Source organism: Falco naumanni, chromosome 7, assembly GCF_017639655.2.
Source record: "Falco naumanni isolate bFalNau1 chromosome 7, bFalNau1.pat, whole genome shotgun sequence".
Classification (NCBI taxonomy): Eukaryota; Metazoa; Chordata; class Aves; order Falconiformes; family Falconidae; genus Falco; species Falco naumanni.
The window spans coordinates 4,744,890-4,762,665 of NC_054060.1; the positions used below are offsets into that span (position 1 = coordinate 4,744,890).

At 39.8% G+C, this 17,776-nt stretch overlaps 1 protein-coding gene across 4 annotated transcripts in view; it reads right to left on the reverse strand.

The window, feature by feature from the left end:
• The window catches only part of PIAS1 (protein inhibitor of activated STAT 1), a 67,041-nt gene that overhangs the window by 37,264 nt on the left and 12,001 nt on the right, over nucleotides 1-17,776 (reverse strand). For 2 of the 4 annotated variants that reach the window (XM_040600500.1, XM_040600502.1), the window contains exons 1-2: nucleotides 11,214-11,374; nucleotides 3,426-3,870 (exon numbers count right to left, since the gene is read on the reverse strand). In XM_040600500.1, the coding sequence (XP_040456434.1) occupies nucleotides 3,426-3,870; nucleotides 11,214-11,282 (514 nt within the window). In that variant the 5' untranslated portion in view covers nucleotides 11,283-11,374. Of the gene's footprint in view, nucleotides 1-3,425; nucleotides 3,871-11,213; nucleotides 11,376-17,776 lie in introns of those variants that run through there. The other 2 variants (XR_005828852.1, XM_040600501.1) reach the window with 2 other exon arrangements.

Consider the following 17,776-nt stretch of genomic DNA (forward strand, 5'->3'; position numbering starts at 1 on the left):
TCGATTTTAATCACAGTTCAAGAGCTACATTTTGAGGAAGCAAGTGTAAGAAGGTAACATCCATTTCCTGCTTTTGTTCTTGACATTAAAAATAATAGTTTGCAAATTTAATTTCCTTATCTGTTATTCACATTAGCTTGTGTACTACCCACCTACGTAAAATATTTGGGTACAGAATGCATGTTCAAGTGCCCTGCTGTGCAACTCCCTTCCCTGAGGCTTTGTCAAATTGTTGTTTTTCAAATTAATAATCACTTACTTTATAGGACAGAAAACTACTGTAGCAAACCTTCCAAGCAATTCCACCTTGACTTGGGAGAGACAAGGGAGAAAGACATCCAAAGATGTGCTTTGGCCAACTTTTACCTAACAACTATAATTTCAGAAGAATCTAAAGATCTTCAAATCAGCAGAGATCACACTCATTCTCTGTCTCACACACACTTTTTCTCTATTCTGGTTAAGTTCCATTTTAAGCAGGCAGGTAATTATTCAAAACCCCAGATCAGGTCATCGATTCTTCCTGTGGTGGATGGAAACAGAGTGAATTCAAAAGTTTCTTATCCCTACCCCATGAGGAATCTGATGAGAAAAACCAAGCAGGAGATGTTGAAATGCTGGCCAAATGCCAGGGAGAAGTTCTGAGTGTTTGTGACAAGTACCTGCCATTTGAAAACAAACCCAGGGAACTTAGAAATTTGACATTTGATGAAACCCACACTGTTTGCAGCCTTGAGAAAGATGCTCAAACCATCTGGGGCAAAAACTCAACAAATAATTTAAGACTTTTTAGAGTATCAGCAACTGCATAGATGGAGAAAATTAATACAAGTCTGCTCCACACTTGCATTTAAAACTACTAAGTTCGATGCACAATTGACTCAAGTTGTTTTCAAAGTGTATAAAGCTGCATATCACAGGTTATTAATCCAACAGGCTTTGTTCATTAACATATACGTATTTATTACTCTAAAATACCTTCGCGACATTTATAGTCAGCAATTTTACAATCTGTAGCAACATTACTTTCCACTACAAAAGGAAACAACCAATCATTCAACAAGGCCAAGTGCAAGGTCCTGCACATGGGTCAGGGCATTCCCCAGCACAAATACAGGCTGGGCAAAGAATGGGTTGAGAGCAGCTCTGAGGAGAAGGACTTGGGGGTGCTGGCAGACGAGAAACTCAACATGACCCAGCAACATGCACCTGCAGCCCAGAAAGCCAACTGTATCCTGGCTGCATCACAAGAAGCGTGGTCAGCAGATCAAGGGAGACTGATTCTCCCTCTCCACTCTGCGATCCTGAGACCCCACCTGCAGCACTGCATCCAGCTCTGGGGGCCCCCAACATAAGGACATGGACCTGCTGGAGCAAGCCCAGAGGAGGCCACAGAGATGATCAGAGGGCTGGGGTACCTCTGCTGTGAGGACAGGCTGAGAGAGTTGGGGTTGTTCAGCCCAGAGAAGCGAAGGCTCCAGGGAGACCTTACAGCACCTTCCAGTACCTAACAGAGCCAACAGGAAAGCTGGAGAGGGGCTTTTTACAAGGGCCTGTAGTGACAGGACAAGGGCGAATGGCTTTCAGCTGAAAGAGGGTAGACTTAGATTAGCTATAAGGAAGAAATTCTTCACCGTGAGGGTGCCACAGCACTAGCACAGGCTGCCCACAGAAGCTGTGGCTGCCCCATCCCTGGAGGTGTCGAAGGCCAGGCTGGACGGGGCTTGGAGCAACCTGGGCTGGTGGACTGTGTCCCTGCCCATGGCAGGTGGGTTGGAACTACATGATCTTTAAGGTCCTTTCCAACCCAAACCATTCTACGATATGCATGGATATTGAAGCTCTCCCTTCCTCCAAAAGCACAAGGAAAAAAAAGCTTTTTAATAGTATTGCTTCAGACAAGCAGAAAGACATCTGCAGACAGGATTCACATGTAAAACAAAAATACCAAACATACCCTAAGTTAACTGAAAGGACAAAGATTGCTTAGAAAGGTACCTGGCTGGAATTATACCCACTTCCATTTTCTTACCCTGACACTCAAGAGTCTACAACTATGGTATATAAACTCCTCAAGCAGTAAGACATGACAGAGCGTGAATTACGATCTCTTCATTTGGGGCCGGTTTGTCAGACACAGAGCTGACAGCAAAGTGTTCTCACCACATCTGGGAATAAATGCATACCATAATTCCTGCACTGGAATGTCTTATTGAAATTATATCATTATTTTTAAGTATTTATAATGTAAAAGTGATGAGACACATACTGAGTACCTAATTATCCTGTACCACCACCATTGCCTTGAATGCTTATTAATCAATTAGGTTTTAGATTAAAGCTAAACAGATATAGTATACCTCTTCAAAGAATACCTGAAGCAGATTATAAAAAGCTATGTGCTTTTTCCCCTCAATGCCTGTTATAACAGTTAAAACAAAAAAATACACAAACAGCTGTGCAACATACTTCAGAAACCCGCAGACCACCATAACCACTCACATATCAGGCCTCCTACATTCCTGAAGATGTTCAGACTGTTAATGTAAAGTACCTGCTCATTTCTGTTTACAAGGGATCTCTTCCACAAATGCTTTTTTTTTTTTCCACTCACCCACCATCTCCCCATATCTACTTTCACATATCTCCTCCTCTTACCAGATATTCTTAGTCAATCTTTTCCAGGGTTTCAAGGCAGCAGAAGGTTCCAACGTGCAAGCAGCCCCTCCAGAAATCAACAGGACTATTGTATTTAAGCAGTATTTAAGAGTACTAAAAGTTAACCGTGCCATTAAGTGCTACGTGCAGTCAGAGCCAGAAAAATTACATTGTTATATAATGCTCTGTAAGCACCAGATTATTCTCAGAAGCTACACAAGTGATTTATACCTTAACACAAAAGACAGTTTAAAGAAAAGTAGCCACAACTGCAAAAGAACCACAAGTCTTCCTCAACTCAGATGTCCAGGCTGTAACGGATCACAGCAAATATCTAGTCTGGCATTCTTTCCCAGCACAGATGAGAAGATTTTGTGGGCTTGACGGATTCAGGGGTATTTTTGTTTTGTTTTGCTTTTTAAGTAATTAAACTCTATGGTTTAGAAGAACTACTGAAAGCAGTCAGATTTTTTCATTTTTTTCAGGTTTGGTTTGTTTCCTGCCAAACTCACCCCTTAAATATAAGGGATCTTTGAACCATATTTAGTGGCTCAGCTAAAGCAACTAATGAGTGTTACGTAAGATGTCTCTCCATGTAGAACAATCTGTTCCAAAAGTTACCAAAAATAGCAATTCTCTAAATACTGTTGTGATGCAATATTTAACCAGTTACTGCATTACCAGCTGAATTCATCCATTACTATTAAAAAAAAAACAAGAAGAAAAAAAAAATACTTCAAATGTTATTACAACACGTGCAACCTTACCTAGGCTGGTAGGTTTTATCAGCTCATCCAACAAGTCATAAAAAGGTAATTTCTGAAGTTTTATGTCGGGGTGGACAGGGTGGAGCGCAGATGTGAGATGGGGGAGTTCCAGTTCATGTTTAGGTCCCAGAAGCGAAACAGGAAGCAATGGTGATGTGGCAGGGTGGCCATCGTAACTGAGCTGTGGAATGGTAGACGGAGACAAAGTTGCTGGCATGGAGCTCGAGTGCACACTGGGGATAGATAAGTCTGCAGGTGTCATGATTTTCTGAGGGAACCTTCGCCTATAGAGTTCTTTGATTTTCATTTGTACAGCAGGACTGCAGCCAGCCTTTAACAAATGCAGTGCTTTTGTGAGAAGTTCGTGTTTTCGTCCGTGCTTGTTCCTCCCCGCGTAACCCAGAAGTACTTGCAGTTCAGAAACTCTAAGGCTCATAACCATTTGCTTAAAAGAAACAAAACAAAAAAATTAGTATTCAAGTTACATCATCTTAAACACTAACATCAGAATGTGGCTTAATCCCATTAAGTATACAGTTTCTAAAGGCACACCACCACTGCTCTTCCCCCACCGATTATCTGAAATATAATGCAAAACAGTACTTGTTCAGAGACAGATGTATCTACTTAGAAAGTCTGTAATGAGTAATTTTTCAAGGGATTTCTATTTGCCATACACAATTGAGGACAGCAGTGCTGAGGGGAAAAAAAATGAGAAAAGGACAAGTTGCCAATATAAAATAAATGTAATTATTTTCTAATCACTCTTCTGCTAGCATCGCTAATGTTAACGATTTTTTTAACATCCAGCCAGATGAATAAAACCTCATACATTGACAATATCCAAATCCCCAGCAGTTGCACTTAAAAGCTGTGCCAGTCCTTAGCTCTGAAACACCACTTACAAGTCCCTCCCTCACTTTCTGCCATGCAGCATAACTAATCCACACAGGTTCAAAGGAAAGGAGATAAATCACTGATGTTCAAAAGCGAGAGAGAAAAAAATTATAATCAGATTTGTGTGCAACCCCACATGATAACTACCGAATTACAGGAAACTTTTTCCGATTCCATTTCCTTACTTCTCATATCAGAGCTGAATGTTCTGGTTTGGATGGGGGAGTTGGGCTTTACCTTCTATTAATTAGCATCTTCATTTACACAGTCTTTTACTGCCTCCCAATAAGTCTAATGAATCAGACTGGTAAGACTTGTAAACTGTTTCAGTTCTTCAGGAACCAAGAAAAACACCACACAAAGTATGAAACCAGCAGTCGTCTGTGCATGCTAAGGACCTCCCCGCTGGTCAAGCGGGAGCCAGAAAATCAACTTATGAGCCTTAGCTTCTATTTTAAAAATTCTCTCAGTGCTTGGCAGTGGCTTGTTGGCCATCACAAGGCCTGTGACAGCAGCTGAAATAATATTCCTGCAGAATTCTGGATTCCCAAGAAATCACAAGAAAGTTAAATGCCTAGAATCCATCACCACAACTCACTATTTGGATCTTTTGTATGAAACCATTAAAATACCCTGAATATTTTGTAGTCAATTCCAAAAGATCAAATTCAAAATAATACTTGAAGCATATATTTGGGACTAAAACAGCTAATTCAGCATATCAGGGTTCTGCAACTTCCCAGCCACTGAAGGCTGAATAACCAGACCAGCACTTGCATTTGCAATCTTTGAGAGAGTACAAATGCTCCCATCCTCTCCAGTTCTTCAAACTGTACAAAGTATTCAGACACATACATTACTCAAGTTATTTTCACATTAATTCTTAAACCTAAAGTGCTAATATGAGAAAGTACACTATCCTTAGATGTAGCAAAACCAGCCCGAAACTTCTACCAATTCCTCAAACCTCCAGCACCTGCAAGAGATCTTCAATGCACAGGTGTCCACAAGAGGTATTTTCCTACACTGAAATAGGTCATGTTATTTAAAAGCCCTAAATTAGATGATTCATGTATTTAATGAGGTCTGCACCCAGAGAGATTTAACTAAATTTCTGCTCTGTTGAAACACACCAACAGAACTGAATAACCTTGCTGCAAATCTCAGATAAACCTTGCCACAGGCTACCACAAACACTTCGGATATAACAGGGGTTTGCTGGTATTTTTTTTCTCTGAATACCCTGAGAACCTACTTCACACTTTTAACTATGGGACTGTCAGGGAGCTACTAATGAGAAAAGACCAGGTAGTTTGTATGAAATGGAGATGTCTTAAAAGAATAAGACATTTCAGTTACAATCTGAAGTGTTGACAGCTGAAAGTGAAACAAATAGATTTGAAACATCGAAAAAACACTATTTCTAATGCTTTACAAACATTTCTTTAACAGAAGTAGCTACAGCTGAAGCGTTTAATGCCTGCTGCCATCACCATTAAAAGTCACTTCCTGAACATCCAGAACCTCTCAGAGCTTCACTCTACTCTTGTTTTGTAATAAACTCATAGGCCAAGCCTACAAAAAACACACAGGATCAAGAAATAATTGAGCGAACAGAGAAGTTCCTGCTACATGTTGGATGTTTTCCATTTTTAAGGTATAGGCAAGTTAGAAATAAGTATACAGAAAGCAGGACCCATTGTGTAGCCACTCAAACCAAAACAAATAACATTCCCCAGATCTTCCCCACCCTGGTACATTCCTTACAAAGGAGGACAAGAACAATTTTATTTGCAATGTTAAAGGCACGAACAGATACATCAATTAAAAATGCAGTCACGAAAAAAACAGCAATAAAGGCTTGTGGTTTTATTACAGTTTCATACTTCATTGGTAAACCTTTGTTCCACAAATAAAAAGAGGTAATGCTTTAAAACAACACCCACACACACACACATATCCATGGGGTTTTGCCAGTGGATTGTGTCAATCAGTGGCACAGGGAAGCAGAGCTCAACAGAGAGCAGTGCTGGCAAAAGTCTCTCACGTTGCTGCAGTATGAACATGAAAATTCCTCTCCCCTCCTCCAACACAGTTGTGTTTTATTTGAGGACACAACCCAGCTCCACCAGCAGAAGTGCCACTGCCTGTACAAGCACTATCCAGGCTACAAGCCCTTGGCCCATGTCACACTGGTACCCTAATCTTAGAACAGGCAGGATAATTATAGCAGGGAAACAAACCAAGTGCTGTCAAACACACAGAGTAAATACATAAAAAAGCTACAACTTATATTTTTTTTCCTGTCACATCTCACCTCATCACAATTCAAACCCTTTGCTTGCTTAGCTACACGAGAAAAGCTGAAGGGCAAAGACACAAAGCGTTTTGCTTCAGGAAATCTTGGGGTTTTTTTTCCTGTTGCCTGAAGTAGAGTGGTAAAAAGATCACTCACAGCAGTACAGCTGCAGCGCTACAAAACCCACCACAAAGAGCCTGTCTCCCAACAACAGCAAATATCCACAATGCAAGTAACTGCCCCTACCTCTGGCTGTTTATCAGAATTGGCGAAATGTTTTTTTCTTTCCTAACACAAAAGTAACTACAAAAACCCAACAACAACAAGGATCCCAAAACAAACAAAACCAAAAGGAAATACACAGCTACCTACCAAGGACAGACTGAAAGATAGCTTGCAAACTTCAAGGATAGCTTGCAAACTGCAATTACAGATAACTAGGTGTTTAGTTATGTGTTCATAAACAAGTAAATACATGTTCCGACAAACATCGCACTAGTACACAAGAAATTGATGCTATTTAGCTACAAAAAGGTTGAGCTACTTGCCACCTGCCTGCCTTCTGCATGAGAAATGCAGCAAGCTGACTGCAAACCAGTTTCAGATACAACAAATCCCAGTACCAAACACACGAGGTGGTGTTCTGATGATGTGCATTTTGTTACCTGTCATACACAGACAATATTTAAAATTCAAAGAGAGGGCAAGAACAGTAGAAAAGTGTAAAAGAGTATGAACAAGCTTTACAGAAACTTGACTTATCTCAGCAGAGTAATTCTATTTTGACTCACTGTGAAGACCTTCACAGAGTTTAGAAGGTAACTCTAATCTATAAACATACATCTGACATTTCCTGCTCGACAACACAAACATTTGTTCCTCCGCAAAAGCTGCATTAGTCATGGGGACTGCGTGGCTCCTTATATACACTCCCCCTTCAGCCCACATCCCCCCACCCATAGCTTGTGACCACAGCCCATCCTTCACAAAAAGCCATCAGGGCATTTCACTGTCTTAAGACAAGTCATCTAATTGTATGTGTCAGGCAGGAGGTCCAAGGAAGCAAAGAGGCCAGTTTATTTTCCCACCTCCCCGTTGCCTGTCACCAAATCTGTGCCACTTTTCTCCTGCCAGATTGTGTGAACCCAACCATCTGATGCAGTTCATGCTGCAGCCGCATGAGCAGATGCGTCCCCCTATTTCTGCATGTTGAGGAAACATTCTCAAGCAACTCATCTGGAGACAATCCTGCTCCACAACTACTTCAGATAACCAATAAGGTTTAGAAGAAAATAGCTTAAGGATGCAAAAGCAATCCATGGGTGGCATCCTATGTCATCCACCTACTTCTCTCCTGTGACTGTGAACAGGAAAGGATGCTCTATCTACAGGTCTCTTTCAAAAACGTTGGTACACTTTTTTAAAACTAACAGATATGAAAATTGCTTAAGTGTCCCAAACCAAAAATTGCATGTAGACACTTACGAGGTGAGGAACAAAACACGTTTTCTCCAAGACATCCACAAAAGGACTATTAAATAAGAAGTATCAGGCTGCAACATCAATGAATGTTTCATAGCTCCTGACTCACCAAGTTCTCTCAATAAACAAGTATGTCTGGTTGGAGAAACGTGTCTATGCCACACAACAGGGCCATTTTGCTTTGTGAATGCTGTTTAGGCATTCAGAGTAAATACCAGGAACCTTAACTTCTAACAGAGCAGCCAGGGTTAAGAGTCACTTAACTTTGATTTCTCTCTGCAAAGAGAATAGCAGAGATAAGGATTTATTTTTAAAGAATGGTCTTCCACACAATCCCAGTCATTCCACGAATCAAGGAAAGATGCCCAGCCCAGGCAGCTTCTTGGCTACAGAAGTCAAATCATTAGCACAGGTTAACAGGTCACGCCAGAGAAAATGGAAGAACTGGACCTTATCTCACTGATCTATGAAGGTTGGGAATTAAGTTTAAAAATAAATAAAATCTAAGTATTAGTGCCTCTGGATAAGAAATTCCTTTGATAGCTCTGTGTGGTTTGTCTCACTGGCACATGATTCAGAGAAGTGCAACTAAAATGACAAGTCGATTCAGGCAGAGAACATCATTTTAGACTGGAAAATACACAGGAGCTAAAACACTGTTTTGAAATGCAAAAAGAGGAGCTCTAAGTCCCGCTGCTCAAGAAAGGATCAGATACAGGTTATCTGCTGAGATCCAACACCACAGATGGTGAGCCTTCACCTTTTTTTTCTTGTTTTTTGAAGGGAGGGACTTGCCTGAGAGGTAAAAAGCAGGCAGCAGGCAGTAATATTTTTTTTAAATAAATTGAGCAGTGTCCATAGGAAAGCATGATGGACAATACTGATAATTTCACCACAAATACCAGCACCACAAGACACTGTCTTTAAAGCAGCATACTCATCCATCATCAGCAGCATCAATATGATGAATGTGATGAATGCTTTCTAGAAAGGGTATTTCTACATCTCCAGTAATCAGCTCTGGGATCTAGCTGGAGAATTCAAAAAGTTATTTCCGGATGTTTATGATAACTGGAAGCTGTGAATAAGCTCCAAAACACATTAAAAAGATTTGCCAGCACAACAAGAAGCATTTGGCTAGGTACCACACCACATTTTGTGCCTAAAGCTATATAACAGGTCCTCCACAATTCTCTAACCATTAACATGAAAGTTAAGGGGGGGGAGAAAATAAAATCACCTCAAACACTAGTCAAAAAACGGAAGAAGAGAGAAGTAAAAAGAGAGAGAAAAAACCAAAAAAACAGATACTGAATGGGAGGTCACCCATTTATAATCAGCAATTTAAGACTATGACAGTAAATTTCTTCTGTTATTAGAAACTTAGCGATTAGAGTAGTTTACTAACAGTCTCTGAAATTAAGAATCATTATTACAGAAGAGGGCAAGCGCTGCAACAACTCACTTCAAAGCCAAAGCGTAAGGCAGAAAACCCTTCTGACTACACCCCTGTACTTTTTTGAACACTCCGCTAAAGGAGCCTCCACGTTGACACCCTGCACAGCGCCTTCAGCCCCAGTATCCAGAGGGATCAGCTCCAGCTGCAGTCTGCATTAACAGTGTGGACACATTCACGCTGGCAAAGCTCTAATGCTGTCTTCAAGGACAACACAAATGGAAATTTCCCCCTTAACAAACAAGAAAACTACTATTCAAGGAATTCCACAATGCACTTCCAAAAGTTTTTTTTAAAAATCTAATCAAAATTGTTCTTTTTTCTAACAAAAGCACCTAGGAAGCACTAGATTAGTATGGAAATGGTTTTGAGTTAATCTCACCATACCTCCAACACCCAGCTGTAAAAATACAGGAGAGCTCTTGCATGCTACGAACAGCCTCTTTAAGCCCCGATATAAATCTTCTGGAGAAGAAAGCTATACCTGAATTACACAGACTAAACTCTTGGTTCTTAGACATTTAAGATTTGTGAAAATGGAAAAATCACAAAAGTAAAAAATATTCCCATCTTTTATAAAGGCACATTCCTTAGTCCTAAATTCTATCTGCAAGACTCACACGAGGAAGCTATCAAGGCTAAACTATAAAAATTGAAATCAGTCTACCGAAAATCTGCAAGAGGGAGTGAAACAACCAATTCATGGAAGCTCAAGCGCCTCGATGACAGGCTGTAACTTCCTGCGTTTGTCTAATGCAACCAAAACACTCAAAGGTTGAAGTCACCGTAATTCAAAATTAAGGGGAGGCAACAAGCACAGAAGAACAGTCATAAATATGCAACATACTACAACCTTTAAGGAGGCTATTGGTTTTCATAATGAAAAATTCATCTGTCTCCTAGAGTGGTTTGTACAATGTTTTGGCAAGCAGAGCGGCACTAAAAGAACAGGTACAAACCAATGGCAGGTACAAATAATATTTGCCTTTTGTAACACATGCAAGGAGATAAGAGCATTTCTTAATGAAAGAAACCCTGTATTTACACAGTGTATCAGTGCTCATAAAGAACACATCACAATTGTATAACCAAATCTACGTATCTGTCTAGCTAGCAATAAAAATGGATTTTAAGCCATCTAAAATGTGTCAACAAAATGATGTACATATATTGTAAATGTCAAAAATAGCCTGGACTGACCTACCGTTGGTATCTCCATAGATAGCTTCCTTAAGGTCAAACACCATGTTCATGATTTTCACCAGGTAACATATTTCTTCCCATGCTAGCAGAACAAGTACACTATAAAGCTCAAGCCATCAGGTGTTACTTACTTTAGCACACTCACAAACAATATATTTCCTTGCGAATGATATGGTTGCCTATCTGTTAGTATAAATGTTACAACCCTTGAACCAACCCACCCAAATGATGAAGCTTCGATTCAGGTGCCTAACACTAGGAATCTCTGGCAGTGAAGAGATTATCTAAATACTGTAGCAGTTCAGTCTAAAGGGCTTCTAGACAGGTAGCCCTGCAATTTCCTACTGCCATCCTTCTGCATTCAGTTCATTTCACAACTTATCCAAGTTATACCACAACCACTTAACTCTTCATTCCACGTATCAGCTAGTACAAGGCACATTTTTCTTACCCGCTCTTGAAAAACACTGCTTGCTTGTATCTGTCGCGCTGGTAAAACCTGACTACCCTTAAATTTCATAAGTTTTAGCAAGGTCAGAGCAATGCTGCTTCATACATTAACACTAATAAATCTAAACTCTCCTTCCAGCCCACAGTTCAGAGGCCTCCATCTAATCCTGCACCAGCGACGCTACCAAGGTCCTTAGAGATGTCTGTCTTGTCGACAAGAAAACCCACAGTGATAAAAGTAACAAAATTTGCTCAAGAGTGAAAGGATATTGCAAAAGAAAACAGTAAGACAGCTCTAGCTCCACTGAACTGGCTGCTAGTAACAACACACAGGCAGAGTTTGGAATTTTTAATATAATCCCCATGTGTTAAAAGCTGTCTTATGTTTTCTGCAGATGCCTGTGGTATTTTGCTATGCTATCGTATATGTGAAATATCTTCTAAAAGCCCTGATACACATAATCTAGCAAATCAGTGTAGGCAACTGCCCTCCTAGACCTCCAGTCCACCCCATTTCCTAGAGGCTATTTCCTCTGGATGAGTGATTCAGCAGAACGGACTGTGTGCCCACATACCCAAAATGCCATTTCTGTGCTTGAATACTTAAATTGGGGGGGTGGGGGTGTTTGTTTTGTTGTTTGTTTGGTTTTTTTTAATATGATGGCTTGCAAACCACACTGTGTCCTGCCCTGCCTCCCTGGCTGCCCGTTCACACTGCCATAGCAGAGAAGTGGGGTGGGCAGCTGGGTCAGTAACTTGCTCAAACTGCAAAAGCTAGATTTGTTGGAGAAAGTCTGCCAAGGCTTTAGTCATGTCTGAATTGTACTTGATTTAAAGTAAGTCACATTTTATCTTAATCCGTAACAAAAGTTTTACTGTTCTCAAGAGATTTTATTCACTAGGTGAACTATATTATTACTTTTGGTATTAAATAAGGTTGCTGACATAGTAATAATCTTCATTTCAGTTCTTGGAGACTCAAGGTTTTTTCCAGCGACACTCAAACTTAATTGTCCCTAGTGTATTTATCTTTGCAGATGGGAATTATTTTTACAGAGCTATGCGCTAAGCATGATTTTCATGACAAGTAATTGCAGAAATACTAGCTTAGACAATCTCTGGATACAAAACAATGTGCCTCTCTAAAGACAAACAGCTTATACCTAAGGCTAATAACGAAGACAATTATTTTCAGCTATTTGGGAGAGGGTCATTGCCAGACAAATTTACTTTTTATTAAGAACGTTCTTATCCTTAACTAAGCCTTTCAACTGGCTGACAGAAGAGCTAATTCCTATGCAATAAGCTTCAGTGGAGCCCAAGCCAGCCGCAGACACAGCTGTCCAAAGAGCTTGCTAACACAGTATGTCCTATTATAATCTGTCTAACAAATAACACAAAAGGTCTACATCTTTACAATCAAAACATAACAACTTATACAGCATTAAATAACAGTCTGAAAGATTGTCTCTCTGTATAAAAAAAAGCAAAAAAATTAGGACCAAGAAGCCTCAGCTTCTGGAAGCCACACAGGAGGTCACAAACACACAAATTTATTTCCCCTCCTTCAGTGACTTTAAAAAGGAAAACATACATTTTAAAATATACAATTAAAACAAAAGCAATGGTGACATACACAACTTGACTGATTTGGAATTTACAGGAAGGGAGTCTACTAAATGAGAAGCCTTTCAGCCATTCTTTTTCAGCAGAGCACTAAAGAATGAAGCTCTAGTTGCTCTCTAAATATCTAAAATACCTGCACGAAGCACATGTGGCTTTTGGAAGTCAATTTTGAAGGAAAGCTGGAGAAGAATGTACCTGGAATTCAATGAATGTACTCACACTGCAACATGGATAAAGAGGCAGCTTCCACGAGCAGCTTACAGAACCTCTTAACAGCAAGACATCCAGCAATTTCAAGACCTACATTCTTACATTATGTTTTGACGTTCACTTGTAACAATTTAAACAAACGCTATTTCTTTGTGTTAGCCAACTTAAGCATCACTTGATTAAAATAGATTATTGCCCCAACAGATATACATTTTCCTCCAAGATTTTTTAAAAACATCTTTTTATTTCTGTATCTTACAGAACTGCAGTGATCTACTCTCCACATGCTGTAAGTTATCACCCAGTGCTGAAGTTAACTGTCCACTATAAACAAATGTTTGCTATTTAATTAGCTTCCAATGAGATAACACTTCAGAATATGAGATTACATAGTCAAATATACCCAGAACACTTCCAGACAAACCATCAATTTTTCCCCCCCTCATCTGTCCCATTTTCTAGGATTCAGCACAGGAGATAGACTACATCACCACTAACTATTATTCTGGTATCTCAAAAAGTTTTAGTTAACAATTATATTAAATTTGGATACTGACTTGCAAAGTACTAAGCAGCATGCTGAAGCCAGTCTATAATTGAATCTCATTTCCCTTAAAAGTAAACAACTGCTATGTTAATGCCCCAAAAGAAGGAAAACTAGGAAACTGGAGTTATCTATTCACAATTCTCACTTTAATAAAAATATGTTTAAAGCCTAAATGGCACGTGATAAAACTGCGGTTTTCTTTTAGATGTTGAAACAACCTTTCTCACAAAATTATATTCTGAGAAATTTATTTCGAGCCTTTGTGAATTACAACTAAAAAGAGTGATTCTGAGACACCAAGCTCCATCACACAGGCCAAATGTGTCCACGTAATTAAGGACAGCAACAGCCATAACTCCGACAGGGCAGAGCTGCCATCAGCCTCGGCACTGCGTACCACGTACCAGTATCACCTTGCTCATACACCATCTCACGCAATGGACAAGAATGTTTGGTAGTGCTTTTATCTGGAACCATGAGAATACACAAAAGAGTGCAACAATAGTTAATAACTTCTAGAACAAAAACTGGGGAGGAAGGAAAGGTGGAATGAAGAGAGAAGAACAGGAAAATTAAGTGATGAGATAAAACATCAGGTATGGGAAATACTTAATAATTTATCATCAAAAGATTTCCCTTTCCAAAGGAAGAAACAGAACACAAATGAAATAAATCTGCTGACAACAAATACCGATGAAACACACTGGCCAAATACCTTACTCCCTTCTAATACTGGTCCACCAAGAATAAGAATTTATTATTACTAACAATTAGTCTTAATTTGTTACTGCAGAAATAAGCAATGGAGCCACAAGTTCCCACTGTGTCAATAAGCTGAAAACAGATATTCCATCAAGCAATTATACTGCATCTGTATAGTCTTCTCTTCAAAAAAAAAAGTAAAAAGAGAAAAACTTATTCTGTATTCTGCACATAATTTATTTCATAAGGTCTTCAAAGTCATGTATAGAAATTACATAAGCAAAGCCAAAGCACACACTTCTTTTTAAGCAGTCATGTAACAGTAAGTCTTCAAGATTTAATTAAAGCCTGAACAATACTAAGGAATTTTTCTTTTACATTACAGTTCCTCAGAGTATCAGGTAAGATGCACCACATGAGTAAGTATCTGCTCACTAGTTCTGCCTAACACAGCATGACACCAAGGGAAGCCCCAAGTTTCATATGTCAACATTCTCAGAGCACAGATTATCTAAGTTGGCCTCTAGTTTGGTCAGTATTGATTCCAAGTACGTTCTAGTGAAGCTCTTCAAAATCATTCCTTTAGTGCAGTTTTTCTAAGTCTTCGTACAGTGCAGGCAAGAGAAGCATTTTCTCTGCTCAAGTCTTCCTCCTCCCTCACGAGGAGACACACATTCTCTTACCTTTCCTCTACTTATTTCTGAAACAAAGCCACTACTACAAAGCAGAGGAGGAGTTTCAAGTTCCTTTCGCTTTGCTTGTTTAGCCCTAGTCCTTCCTAGAAGAAGATTGTCCTAGATGTTTGCTGGAGACCAAAACAGGACTAACAGTCCTTTCTCTGTTCCTTTGCTATTGAGTATTTTCTTACTTAAGCATCATCGTTTATCTGGGAGCCAACTTCTCTGCTTCCCGCATCTTATCTATCAATATTGCAGTGGCCGTAAACAGAAGTATAACAAAAGGCAAGGCTTGATGGAAAGTAATACTTTTTATTATATTTAGGGAAAGAATTTGCACATTTTAAATGTTTTTCAACTATATCAGTTGGTCTAAAAAGAATTAATAGCCCTTTATATTTCATAGAAGCGTCTACCTGTGAATCAACAGGGTCAGGCTTTTAGGCATCAGCCTAAAGCCAAGACCAAGAAATTGCATTCACATGCTCACATGCCTCTTCCTGTCCATGACTACTTTCATCAAGTTCAGAGACAACTGCATACAAAATTCAAAGTTATTAAACATAAAATAGTCAAAATTGGAGGAAAATCTAAATCTCTCATGTGTTTTTCTCATTACACAGCTGACGATTCAGGAGAGGAACTTGTGCACCGCTGCAGACAGCTCTTCATGCAGCTACAATAAGCATATTTGCAGGGAACTAGTAGACTAGACAGCCTTGGCAGGTCCCTTCCAACCTCAGGTTCTGTGGATAAGAAGTATTTTTCACAACTGAAGGAGAAGTCACAGAAGAGAATCAAGAACTACAAATGACGTGTACGACACACCTGGTCCCACAGTCATTCCAAAAAGGCAAAGAATTTCAGAATACGTACTCTAAGCCTCAGAAACATGGGCAGAGGGGGACAGGACAAGAGGGCATCAGTGGGAATGGTTCATCAGTGGAATATGACTACCCATGACTACCCTAGGAACCCAGAGGGCTATGCAGCCAGATCAGACCACCACCTAGTAAAATCACTCTTACATATCCTAGCTCACTTTCTCAATGAGGTATCTAGAACAGATAGTAGCCACGTAACAGCAAATTGCTAGCAAGAAAACTGTGTGAACACGAGGCCACCCAGTAATTCAAGAAAAGTCAGTTTTTCAAAACTCTGAAGAGCTATTGTTTGTCATGGCACAATAGGGAACACAAATTATAGGTCTGACTATTTATAGAGCACTTAAATGTACACTAAAGTCTAATCTATTCCTAACTGTACATGCATTTAAAAATGGAATTATTTATTTACTGCATGCAACAATATGATGAAGAATTAACATTTATATCACATATTGAAATAGATTAATTTTAAAGTGCCAAAATACATGCACTGCTATAGAAAAAAATCAGTAGCTGGATGAAAAAACTTCTTTTATGTCACTTGTCCAAACCCAGGTGAAAATACTGGCAGTCAGAAGTTCATCTCCCATTTCAAAGATCTTAACTATGTCAGTACTCAACCTAGTTCCCACCAAAGCAGATTCAGGATCCTAGGTCAGTCAAGTTAATGAGACATGGATGACTTCTTTGGCTGCTACTCACGACACTAAAGCATCAGTAAGACTGTCAAGAATCACACTGATTTCATTCCAAGTACCAGCACAGCTTGGAAAGAGAGCAACAGGGCAGCAGCGGTGCCAAACACTGAATGCATATCCTGGGGAAGACATCTAAAAGAGGCATGGGGACAAAGAAAGGGAAAGCAGGAAGCTCAGTTTTTCATATCACCCGCAACGACTGGTTTCTTCCCACTATGTAAAAATGCAAAAAGATGACAGAATAATAGAAGAGGAAGCAGACCTTCCTGCTTTTCTTCAGCATTCAAAAGCGGATAAAGAAAACAGTTCCAAACAACAACATGCAGCCAGAGACAGACTGAGAAGATGCATCTTAGGCAAGGCCTAGACTCCTGACAAAGCTGATCCTAACCCCACATTCCTACTTCACCCCTCCAAATCTGGGCTTCCAGCACTGACCACACCAGAAAATTGTAATTTTTACACGTATTAGCTGCACCCTGTTACCTAGAGGCTCGAAGACAAGCACGGTGTGCTTAAGAACCCATTAGCTCACAACAATTAATCCCAATATAAAACATCCAACAGTGCGTCAGAAAGCTAAGAATACATTCTCTATGCAATATTTTCCTGGCCCACATATAGCACAGACAAGGCCTATAGAAACATTTTTTTCACGGTCATGCTGGCGCATGCTAAGGAGAGATACTAAGGATGCCTGCTCAGTGGGAAGAAGGATATTTCATTTCCCAGAGCCATCCATCTGACACACTGTCCCCCTCCCCACCACTTCATACTTCAAGCACTGTATTTTCTTATAATCAAAGTAAGACGGAATTCATTTAATCTATTCACACAATAACCCCTGCCCTGCATGGAAACAAACTGCTTGATGGAATGAAGTTTTGGGGTTTTTTATAAGCCAAGTTTCAGCCACACCTATGATTTAAAATACATGAAAACTATTGCAAGTAAACTCCAAAAACGATACTGCATTTAACTTGGCTTCAGCCACAAGAACAACCAAAATTGAAAGAGCTGCCTAAGAAAACTTTGCTATCAAAATTCAAACTTCCATGGAAATCCTGACCTAGTGAAAACAGAAAACGTGCAAAGTTTCTGCAGTACTGACTGGAGATACAAATGCTCCCTTACTCTTTCTTCCTACCCTGCAGTGACCTGCCTCCCCCCCCCGAACTCCCACCCCGCTCGTGGGGCAGAGGGAGGATGCTGCTCCG